At 38.4% G+C, this 12,422-nt stretch overlaps 2 protein-coding genes across 2 annotated transcripts in view; both read right to left on the bottom strand.

The window, feature by feature from the left end:
- The window catches only part of LOC146465230 (blastula protease 10-like), a 532,877-nt gene that overhangs the window by 499,363 nt on the left and 21,092 nt on the right, over positions 1-12,422 (bottom strand). The gene's annotated exons all lie outside the window — the stretch shown is intronic.
- On the bottom strand, positions 1,765-9,144 carry LOC146465233 (uncharacterized). Its single transcript, XM_085128519.1, has 5 exons — positions 8,421-9,144; positions 7,058-7,172; positions 5,232-5,345; positions 4,432-4,548; positions 1,765-3,537 (listed from the first exon to the last, which is right to left on the bottom strand). The coding sequence occupies exons 1-5, from the start codon at positions 8,796-8,798 to the stop codon at positions 2,909-2,911; spliced, it is 1,353 nt and encodes a 450-aa protein (XP_084984645.1). The 5' UTR covers positions 8,799-9,144; the 3' UTR covers positions 1,765-2,908.

The following is a 12,422-nucleotide window of genomic DNA, read 5'->3' as shown; positions in this document are numbered from 1 at the left end:
GCTGGCAAGCATAAAAGGTAATATTAGGTTAAGGCAAACGGGTGGTCCTTTTGTGTTCAAATTTATTGGGTAAGGGATTATTAAATTTTGACTTGCCTCGATGCACGCATCCTAAACTGGCGCTAAACTTCATGGTAAGAAGCGAAGAAGTTCCCACAACATAGTTTTTCGTGGGGCAAGACTTGCCTTCTTAAGTGTACGTAATATAAATCGACTTTTATCAAAGCTTACGAGTGAAACCACATGCTGGTTCAGTGAATTGTTTTGGCATTGGCATTGAAAGGATTCAGCCAGGCGCTACGAAAGCTGATACACGTTTCGGCGTCGTTTATGGCTTGGCCATTATTTTTAAAGTGGACCCAAGCCAACTGCTCACTATTTTGGGAATGAGCAACGAAACAAAGTAATATTTTGCAGTAAAACTTCAAGAGTGATCACCGAAAATCTTTCTACCTAGCGCCTACTTAACAAATAACGGTTATATTTTCCACAAGGGAAGCTATAAAAAGTCAAAGATATTCAGGGGTACCCAAAGAGAATATTTAAACAAAAAAATATAACCGTTTTTATATTTATTATCATGCTCAGTCATTTAGACTATATTACAGTAAATGGTGTTGGCTACTGACAGATTACAACTGTATAACTCACCACTAACTTTTTTCCGATAGTACTTGCCCACAAACGACCTCTCATTTATTGTTCCAATTAATTAATAAATAGTTTGCTTTCTTTTTTGTAAGTTTCTGTAGTACGTAGTTCATTCATCTTTTTCGTTTCAAATTGGTGAGCTGGATTGTAATTCAAATTGCTAGTCTCAATGAAGTGGCTAATTTGGGTGGACGAAAATTTAGTGGTGGACAACATAAAAAGTATTCAATACTTCTGTTCTTTGGCAGACATAACTAATCAATGACATCAATGAAATCAATGGGTAATCGATTAGTAACTCAGTTGATTACCCACTGAAAATTGTGACGGCAGCCTTCCTGAGCCGAAGCAGTATTTTGTTGTTGTTGTTGTTGTTGCTGTTGTTGTTGTTGTTGTTGTTGTTGTTGTTGTTGTTGTTGTTGTTGTTGTTGTTGTTGTTATAGTAAAGGGAAAAAGCGCCTGAATAAACCATGGATAACTAATGCTATCATTACTTCTATCCAACAAAAACAAAGGTTGTTTAAATCTCATTTTTTAAGACCCAAACAAAATTAAGACGTATCAAATTAAATAGGATCAAAGATGCAGCGAAAAAGAACTATTTCAGAGCTCAATTTTGTGTTAAAAGTAAAAACTTAAAAACAATTTGGAAACTAATCGTCGTATTCATAATTATAACACAAGATATGCAACTCAACAAAATCTGTACAAACCACTTATCAGAACGAATACTGGTAAACAGATGATTTCCTTTGTAGCAATTGATCTTTGGAAAAATATACCACAACACTTCAAAGACTTAAATGCAATTGCTTATTCCAAACAAATTAAACGTTATCTACTGGCGGAGCGACATCTAAATTAATCGTATTGTGACTACATAGCGCTATGCTGCTCCGTATCTGCTCGTATCTGCTCCAGCTTCTGTACCGATAACCTTGCTAGTAACTCGTCTGAACAATTTGTAAAAATACTTAAAGCTGGCCTTATCGTACATTTGTAACAACAATATATCATAATCTTCTTTATTAGTTATTGGAACTTATTCTCTTAGTTCTTTTTATTTAAATTTTTTTCATTTTTTCGGTTCCTCACCTGTTATTAATTTCTAGACATCGTTATGCAATATGGAGGCCAACTAAAAATCGGATGGTTAACTTGGCCTCCATCCTCAATCTACCTTAAAATTTTCAAAACAAACTAAACAAATTTAACCATATAAGAATGTAATTAAAACACTCTAATTAATCTTGAGGAAAATAAAGGTTGTTGTTGTTGTTGTTTTTGTTTTTGTTGTTGTTGTTGTTGTTGTTGTTGAAAAAGGACCACCGCAGGAAATCTCTCATCATTTACATTATTCCTGTTTTGGATTCAATTAATCATTGGCATCATGACTCAATGAGTAATCAACTGCCGTTACTCTTTGATTACCTCCTGATTACTCGATCATTGATGTCATTGACCATTGACTAGTTATGTCTGGCTATACTTCATTGCATTTCACTTTACTTCGTTTTTCCCGTTCCAGGGAAACCTAAACAGCGGTGAGTTATTAATTTCTTTCAAAGTTTTCTGTCATGTAGATAGACTTGGCATGACTGATACATTTTGAAATTAACCTAGAGTATTTTTGAAACGATAATTCTGCCAAAAGGCTCAGACCTTTGACATACCATCAGCAAATGATTTCTTCAATTGCTTTCTTTTTCTCTTCTCAATTTAAAGCCACAGACGCGCCCCTGTCGGTGCAGAACCAACTTCTGAATGCGCGTACTTTCGAAAGTCGCCAGCCCATATTCGGGGCACTGTTTTAAACTGAGATCCCTTGCTTCAATGAACCAATCCAAAGCGCCTCAGTTTTATTGTTATTATTTATATGAAGGTGGACCCGATAATGACCCAAATTCTCTAAAGGTAGCCACAGTGGACATTAGAGATTTCTTTGATCCATCTACATGTAGCAACAAGGTAGTGTCATTGGCATGGTGGATCATGTTGCATTCCGTGCCATTCCCAACAACTCCTTTGATGTTGGGCTCAGTTGGAAGTTACCCTGGCCCCTTCATCCCGTAAAAGACCAGGCCTTTATACTGCCCACGAGTCACCTTTCTCATCCACTGACTTTGCATTAGACATACTCCTTTTTTTCTTTCCATATACATGTCTCCGTCTATACAGAAGATTCTTACATGTGGTCAGCATTTATTACAGAGGTTTAACAATTTCTCTCGAATTTCTCCTTTTAGAGTCTAATTGTTCAATTTCTTCCTCGCAATTTAACAGCTCTGACCTGCCCTAGACTCAGCGCTATGTTGTAAACTTGCACCTTTGCAATTCTACCCTTAAAGTATCTGTTGTCATTGCCTTTCACGCCCATTCTGACATCATAATTAGTCCCCAACGTGTGGACACCAAGACTCAGCTGCCGAACTTCTGTTTCATCAACCCACAGTCTGGCAACTCCAGTACTATAGTCGTAAGAAGCTGCGACATAATACCACTGGCCATCTTTCGCGGAGGGTCCTAGCAAGGCGTTTAAAAATTCCGTGTTTCTCTTTACCGGACGGAAAAACCAAGAACTTGTTAACCAAAGATGTACACCCCAATCATATCCTGAAGGTTTGTAGTTAAACAGAGGTCCATCTTGTCCTTCAGGGTACACCCACATACACAAGGTGATCGAATACTGTGTGTCCAATCCCCCATTGTTTGGCAGCTCGATGTAGCTGTTGTACAAACCAAGGAACTGGTATGAGCCTTGTGAATTCCCGTCAGGTCCAGATGCAAGCTGCACGTTGGACGCAATTCCAGAGGGTTGATTTCCCATCATGTCTCTTGTGGTGTAAGCAGCATTAAGGGGATAAAGGGCGATCGCTTCTTTGACGTCTAACAAAAAAGATTAGTAAAAGAGAAATAGTTACTGCAGCAGACTCCCGTTTAGTCGTGTCTCGAACACTCAACGAAACAAAATTGCGTTCGAGAAAGGGAAGTCCAGGTATGGAAGGAACTCCCACTAAAAGTGATGACAAACATCCGCAAGGATGATCATTGGAAATTTTTGGAAATTGTCCAAAAGAGACTAGAATCCCGTTTCGGTGACATGGCTGGGTTTCATTTTCGCTTCAAAGAGCCATATCAAATCAGTTGACTAAAAGGTACCGACATACCTCTTAATGGTGGTCATTTTAGATTTTAGCATCCCTCATGGTACCAATCCACACATACACCCCCTAAAAGGTCTCGGCTATCAACATCGTCACTGCCCCCTGTGGCGGAGGGCTACGACTGTGACTTTATCCTAGGCAACCTCACACTATTGGCAATAGTGGGAGGTTCGAGAGAGCGAGACGTCTACTGTATGTTATATATCAAACACGAGAAGGTGTGTTTCATTGAGGTGTTTGGATATCTGATGAAACACACTTTCGAGTGTTTGATATGACTTCTCAAATGATCAATAATTCTTGGAGAAATTCAAGGCTAATTTGGCAAAAGTTTATGGTAATTAGGAACATAGTAGTGATTTTCTTTGTTTTCTCTTGATGAATAATTAACGAGTTGAGAATGTTATATAAAACGTTTCGTTCCCTAAGTACTAGTCATGATCAATCAAGACAATTAGCTCCTTTCCTACTCGTACTTAAAGGGAAGTTTGCCATTAACATTTTTACGCGTTTACCCGGCTTAGCAGCCTATGTCACCTAGGAGATGTGTTTTGTGGTTCCTTGCATTTAATAGTTTTCGAGGTTTTTGCAACTTTATAAGGAAAAGTGAACAAACCTATTGTCTCGCATCTTGCTCCAATTATGTATGCAATACAGTTGCACTTAAACTTGTTCAGACCATCAACACAAGTCCCGCCATTCAAACATGGGTTACTGGAACACTCGTTGATACCTTAGGCAAAAAATGAAAGCAGATTCATCGTCAACCCATAGACCACCTTGTCTTAAACAAAAATTCTATTCATATTTATTGAAAGAGCACCACAAGTTTACCATAGAAAACGAACAAATATAAACAATGAAGCAAATGCAAAGGTTCAAGAAATCTACTTGGACGAACGTTTATAAGTTCTTGAATGTGCACATAAAAGGGGCACACTTTTGTAAAAACTTAAACGCTTTAGAAATAGTTAGTTAGTTAGTTAGTTAGTTAGTTAGTTAGTTAGTTAGTTAGTTAGTTAGTTAGTTAGTTAGTTAGTTAGTTAGTTAGTTAGTTAGTTAGTTAGTTAGTTAGTTAGTTAGTTAGTTTTTACTTGCCTGTGTATTTCTTAAACTTCACTTACAAATAAAATTAGTCTGACATACCTTGTTAATTGAATTTTATTTTTCCAAGTCTGTTTTTACAAAGACAATAAGATACAGTTTTAAATGACACTAATTTATAGTAAAAGAAGGCTTGAAAAATCCTAAGAAACTAGGTACAAGTTTTCTAATCAAGCCAAGCGTATTTTTGTTGTTGTTGTTGTTTTATCGCGACTTCATCAAATTTCTGTCTACGAAAAATGGGGATTTCACAACGTGATAACTGTCAATCAGTTGTCTTTTCTAAGTGCAACAATTTGATTACGTACATACCGGTCTCGCAACGAACTCCACTGTATCCTGGCACACAGTTGCAAGTGTATTCATTCACGTGGTCTGTGCATGATCCGCCATTCATACAGGGAGCACTTGAGCACTCATTTACATCTTTAAAAATACAGATTCTAATTAACAATTATTCCACCAAAGGAAGATGTAGATATGTTAGTTCTTAAAGGATAATTCGGAATAGTTTCTTAAGGAGGCTCGCAGCAGTTTTTCTGATCTTAGGGTGGAAGTTTTGAAATTACAATATCACATACATCATCATTTCTACATATGATCAAAGTTAATTTTCTCATCGGTTTCCAAGCAACAGCTTTTACCATAGCAACGGAAGCGCATAGCCTCTCATTTTAAACATTGTCGATTATCTCAAAATCTAGTCAGAAACTTTATGACGAAACTTTAGGGATTTAAACTGCTACATCTAGGCAACTTGTAGACGAAATTAGAAAAAAAATCTGTAAGAGCGCTTTCAAGTAAATAATGAATCGATTTTTACGGATTGATTTTGTTTATTCCCCCATTTTTCGCCGATATCTCTGGCAAAATAAAACTTGACACTTTCCTCATAGGAAAACATTCTAAATGTATATTGAGTTTCATGGGTGTCTCCGATTTTAAGAAACTTATGTTCAAAACCAGTGAAAATAAAGCGCAGATGAATGAAAAAGTTCCCACTTTGCATAAATCGAGGTATCTTTACAATACCCCCACAGATTTTTCTGTTAAATTACAAGCAGTTAGAGTAACAATTCTTTTCGATATTCACGCAAGTTTTAGGCTCAAGAACCGAAACCGGTTTTAGATAAGAAGACTGAATCTTGGTCAAGTTTCAGTCATTATTTGCTCTCTCCGATCAAAGTCAGAGTTTTATTTTGTTTTCCAGGTCTATTCCACTGCTGTTCACGTTCTGTGGATATTTATGATTACGTGAAGTCGTGCAAAAGGTAAAATTTACATAAATATATGCTCCCGCTTCTCAAGTCTTCCATTGTAAATTTTACCTTTTGCACGTCACTTCCCGTTACGATAAATATTCAAAGCACGTGAACAGCAGGAAATAGACCGGGACAAAACAAAATTAAATTCTTGTTCGGAGAAAGCGAATAATCTTAAGTCCAGAAAAACTGCCGCGAGCCTCCTTAAGACGCGACGCGTTTACACGAGGCAATTTTAACAGTAAACTTCAACTTGCAACGCAACGGCACTGTTTGAGGGCGACTTGTGGATGAAATTGTGCATTTAGCACACCCTCTTCGCAAGCTGTGCATTTTTCGCTACGAAACATTGTGTTGGGAGGTGCAGGAAAAGTAGAATATTTTTCTACTTTTCGCAACGTTTGTAGATACACTGCAGTGTCCAACATGGAAGGCGACCTTAACAACCATCCAAAAAAATGCTTAGATAGATGCTAATGCTAACACGGTTGATTGTCAATAACGCCGCCGGGGTAAATAAGTGGACAAAAAACAAATGAATTCCCGAAACTGAAACACGCGAGGTCCTGTCACTTTAGCTTAGCTTACCACGTTATTTTGAATCAATGTCCTTTTCCGTGTTCAAAGTTTCTTTACATTTTTAACTCAAAATTTGGTGAACTCCGGTACATGTTGCATGATTTTATTTCAGTTTTTGCGTAATATAATAAGCGGTAACCTGTTGGTATGTTCAGTTTATCTCATCTTTATTTTGAGACAGATGAAAGAGCGTTCAGTAATTTGGTGAGATTTGAAATCAAAATCAGAACAGGAAAATCGCTTCCTAAAAAGTTTTGAAGCACTATACACCTTTTGCTATGCTATAATTCGAGATACCTATTTCGCAGTTCCTTCCACTGTATCCTGGAGTGCATGTGCACTGGTAGTCATTATCCTGGTAATTCGCCACACAGGTTGCATTGTTCTTACAAGGATCGCGAAAACAAGGAGTCTGTTTTAACGGAAAACACTTTTTTTGATTAGTTTAGTACAATATTGATCTGAAGTAACAATTTAAGTATTCAACTTATTTAACTAAACGACCTAAACATCTAAGAATAAAAATCAACGATAAAAATTTTGAATGACGAAATTATTGTTGATTTTTATTCTTAAGGTGGGGCTCTACCTGAATTTGAGTGAAATTTGAAGAGGTTTTAAGAATGGATAGAAGAAAGAATTTTGGAACACTAACAGACAGTCGATAACCACGCAAGAGCACCCCAGGTTGCTAGTGGACTAACTTGGTATCCGTCTATTAATTATTAACTACAAATTCTAATTTTAAAACTTCACTAAATCTTCAACATTTCTTATTTCTTTCAATTTTACCAATCCTTCAAGAAAAATTATTTCCCTCCAAATATACCTAAAAATCACCCAAAAATTCATAAAACACCCCAAATCATTGATTTGTGTTATGAATGGAGGGTTTTTGTATTGCTTGAAATGCAAACAAGATATTTCCATTTGACCGATTTTAAGCGGCGTGAAAACGGCTTTCAGGTGAACCCCCACCTTAAATGTTTATCGAAAGCGTCTGTTATTAGGACCTAAACATCTCTGGTTTAAATGACATTTATTGAAAATTTTTATGTATACATGTATGCATGTGTATCACTCAATCGACGCTCAAACTAAGTTTGACACATAAGCGTAATGCGCCGATCAACTCGAAACTTCAAAATCTCTACCCCACCCCCACCCCCTCCCCTTTCCCCCTTCTGACAACCCACGGATATTTGGACTTTGAAGATTGGCTTGTTCAGCAATTCCAACCTGCCGGGGCTAAAAAGACGTTCAAGTGCCCTACCCTAAAGTGCAAAAATGCTTCTCCTCGAGGACAAATTTTTCTGGTTCAGTCAATTATCAGTTCTTCGTGCTTTGCAGACAGAAATATGTTACTTACTCCTTTAAAAACTCTTCAATATAAGCCTCTTTTGAGTGAGTAAATCCGGTCCAAATATCCCGCACGTGACACTGTCAAGCGACCGTATGCCAGGGTGGGGGGGGGAGGGGGAGGCGGGATGTTGAATGTCCGAATCAATTGACGCAAGTCAACGTTCGTAGTTTGTCCCAAGTAGACTACCAGCTTGGGAATCTCCTTCATACATGTGTTGAATAATAAATATAGATATCAGCTACCTTCATAAACTGAAATCCATTGCACTTGCCCTTACAATTAACCTATTTTACTTACCTTAATGCTGAAGTGATGGAAATTCTGGCTGGAAACAAATTTGCTTGATTTGTTGTATTTGTCGCTTGGTAATAGTTCGCACAAAATTTTTCCTTCCATGTCACGAAAAACAGCGCCATTGAAGGAGAAACAAGACGACTGATCAACGCAAAGTTTGCCGCATTCTCGAAACTCTTCCATCGAGACGGACGCCAAAGGAGTGATGTTTAAGTAATGAAATTTATCCACAACAAAGTTGGCGTAAGCAACACCTTGTCCCGGGTGTCGCTTCACACTATTCGAGCCATCAACGTAAACTTCACTTGTTGCCTGATAGATCAAGTTTGGGAAGAAACAAAGAACGAAAATGTCCACTTGAGCAAAGAAGCAGCAAAACATTGTCACAACTGCAGTTATTTGAACGAGTGACTCATTTGCGGAGTTCTCTTTGAAAGGAAAAGCTGTTTTTACAAAGGTGAAAATGTAATTAAGAGTGGCCGGATCACTGTCACGGTTGCGTCATTTTCCTCCGTATTTTCTACATGAATGCGTCATCACAAACCATCGTGATGTTCTCGCTCTTTTTGAGAGAAGAAACGCGACGATCAGCCATAGTGAGAGAAAACAGAAGGAACCGGAGTACAACAACAAGCTGACGATTTAAAACGTCCAAACTACAATGCATCTTTCACCCATAAATAATTAAGTACTATCTAGAACTATAAGACAAATTGGTACGGCGTTTAATTAAGCCAACCGTTACTGACACCTTCAACAATAAATGTTCACGTTTGTTAATTACAGCGCCGCTGGGTCTCTGAATATGTCGTGTTCCAAACCTCATTCTTAAAATCATAGAACTGACTTAAAACAAAAAAAATCAAACAGATCTAGAAGAACATACGACAAGCGTCAGCTGCAGAGTTACAGATCGTTCCCTTTGATAATGATTTTGCAGTCAAATTTCTGAAATTTGATGTTTACTGTGTTCCTCGTATTGAGTATTTCAAATTGTTTTAGCGCGGTGTGAGCTGCCAAGTGACGTCTGGCAAATTGAGCGCGTTATTGCCGGGACAGCTGTGGCTATTCCGTTCGTTCGCTGAATGTCGTAGTGGTACTTAAGGAGTCTTAAAATCGTCGTTTTCGAAGGAGTCTTAAAACCACTTTTTTTCGGGTTTCTTTTCACCGGCGTTTTCAGTTAAGGTCTCTTAAAAGTGGTGCATTTAAACAGCCTTAAAAGTGGTGCATTAAAGTAGCCTTAAAAGCGGTGCATTTAAGCAGCCTTAAAAACATTTAAGGAGACAAAAAAGCGGTGCATTTAAGTAGCCTTAAGAGTGGTACATTATCACCCCAGTTCTCACGTTTTTGTTTCCAAAATGCGCTTGAACAGATCACGAGTTGTTCCTTTCAAGAATTGAATTGATTTCTTTCCTCTCGTCTTTCTAGAATTACTTAGCGGCTGATTGAAGGTCTTGCTTCATCATTTTTAACTAAAGATACCAAAAACCCATGATACTTCCCCTTTAAAACATTTAAGGAGACAAAAAAGTGGCTTAAATGCAGTGAATTTAAGCAGCCTTTTAAGGCTGCAAATTAGGTAAGGGAATTTTCCAACATGAATATATAATAGGGTCTTTGTTGTTACTAATTTATATAGGTGGTTTTTAAATCGCGAATGCGCGCATGCGCAATGAACGAGTTATAGTACTGTACGGAAATGTCGCTCGCTCGGTCGTTCCATCGGTCACTAGTTGGGCTGTAAACAGTTCAGTAAATATGGTGTACTCTCACGGCTCGCCTAAGTTTCTCTCCTCCTTCAAACAAAATGCATGTTTTTGGAGTTCGAAATTAAAAGAAATAGGATAAAGAACAAATGAAATATACTGAAATTGCAGTTAGGAATGGACATAATGTAATCTAAAATGTGTATGACACTGACTTGTAAAACGTTAAAAACCAAACGTTTATAAAAACTTTAACAAGACGTTTCGGCCAAAAATAAAGATAAAGAACACTTAATTAAGAATCTCAATTAGATAAACTGCGCAAGCTCTCGAACGATTAAACCGAAGGGCTGATTCCACATGGATTCCTTGACTGGAATGGAGAACGCTACATTACAGTTAATGTTGTAATCAATACGGCAAATGCGGCGTCTAGAAATTTTTGTAGTGGCGTAGTTTAGATGGTTCAGCTTTCTAGCTGAAGCTGGCTGCATCAGAGTACGCAGAACGTAGCAAGTAAGTACAGAGATTTGGAATTACTTTTAAGGCAAACGGCTGAAATGACCACATGAGTATGTTTATTCTACAGTTTACCTCTCGCTGTTTTCAGTTTCTTAGTAAAATTGAGTTGTTTTGGGTAACCATAAAAGGCAAGAATTAAACTGCACTAATCTCACCTATGTACATATTTTTTTTAAGAAAACATAAACGCGAATATTATGTTTGCCGTTTACCGTGCTGATGAGTCTAACTAGTCTCTCTCATGCGTTTATTCAAGGGTGGCTGACTATGCGATACGTGGTATACTGACAGTCCTTTTCTCTCTTGAAATTCAAGGATGGAGAGCCCAATCGCCAAACATACGTCGTGGCACGCGAAACGCCGAAAACTGCGTGGATTCTCATTCAATAGTGTGAGCGTCTTTCCCTAGTTTCACCCTCTCTCTAGAACCATGCACGCGCATGAGTATGATGAACCACTGTTAAAGATGGTATCGCTTAATACTAGAATTAAAACAAGTTTAGTTCCAATGTTATTGCAGCCTGCTTGGCAGACTCTAGAAAAGGGGACGGAAGGTGGGATCGGACGCCCACACAGAGCGCGTGGGAGAGCGTGGGGAGCGTGAGGAGCGTGAACGTAAAGGAAAAGGGCGTCCGTTTCCCTTTCCTCTGCACCCTCCCTTGCTTCGCACCCGTAGCCTGCGTAGCAGTCGTTTCGCCTAGCGGGGCAAGCGCGCGAGGGCATTGGGCAAAAATGAGCAAAAAATGTAGGAGTAAGGGGGAGGGGCGTTTTGCCCAATGCCCTTGCGCGCTTGCCCCGCTTGGCTTAAAGGAAACAGAAACGACTGCTATGCAGGCTACGCACCGGAGCCAATCTCGTACCCAGAGTCTTCAAGCTCCTTGGCCAGCGGTTGGTCGCCAGGAAAGACTCAGGTGAAATAAAAAAAAATGAAATCCCAGTGACTGCTCTGCTTGCTTTATCGCAGAAATCGTGCGGTGAAAGAAATCCAGTACTACAGAGTCTCTCCAGGCGACTAACCGCTTGCCAAAGAGCCTGACTAACTCTAGCAGTCGGGGTACGAGATTGCACATGCGCCCCGTCACGCAGGCTATGACTGATTGTTTTTGCGATAAATATGATATATTTGTAAGAATTTATCATCAACGACAATTATTTATTAGTGTCAGCATTTCTAAATGGCATTAAAACTACAAAAAACATACGTAAACAAAAATCTTCTGAAATAAGGTTCACCTTATGTCATAGCTAGCGTTCCAAGCCAAAACTTGTCTGCGCAAATCCTAGCCGACACGACAACTGTAGACGTATACATGAATCAGGTTTTAGGTTTTATTTTTATTATTATTTCCACGTTTCAAAAAAAATACAATAATTTAAAAATATACAACGAAACAAATGCGGAGGATTGTGAACCCGGTGGACTTAACTTCACTGATCTAATCTGGGATTCTGGGAACTAATGGTTACTTACTGAATCTACTTGGCGAACATTAACTTAATTAAAAGTAGGACTAAAATAAGTAAATAGATGAAAGAGGACAAGCAAAAAGAATAATTGAGAGACAGGATCTAAGAAGGAAATCGTTTTTAGGCGTCAGATGTAAGTAAACGGGCTTTAAGTAAGTTCCTTTGTAAGGCGTTGGGGAGATTCAACATTCTTGATACTTAGAGGTATGGTGTTCCAAAAATCAGCAGGAACACATTTGACGCTTACTAGTTGCCATAACTGGATCTTGGCCTTGGTTCGATGTACAACGTGTATGATATCTAGGGGAAC

The sequence above is a fragment of the Pavona decussata genome, unplaced genomic scaffold (genome assembly GCF_977016875.1).
Source record: "Pavona decussata unplaced genomic scaffold, jaPavDecu1.1 SCAFFOLD_156, whole genome shotgun sequence".
In the NCBI taxonomy this organism is placed as follows: Eukaryota; Metazoa; Cnidaria; class Anthozoa; order Scleractinia; family Agariciidae; genus Pavona; species Pavona decussata.
Note: the sequence above shows the minus strand (reverse complement) of the source record. Positions and strands in the feature narration are given on the sequence as shown.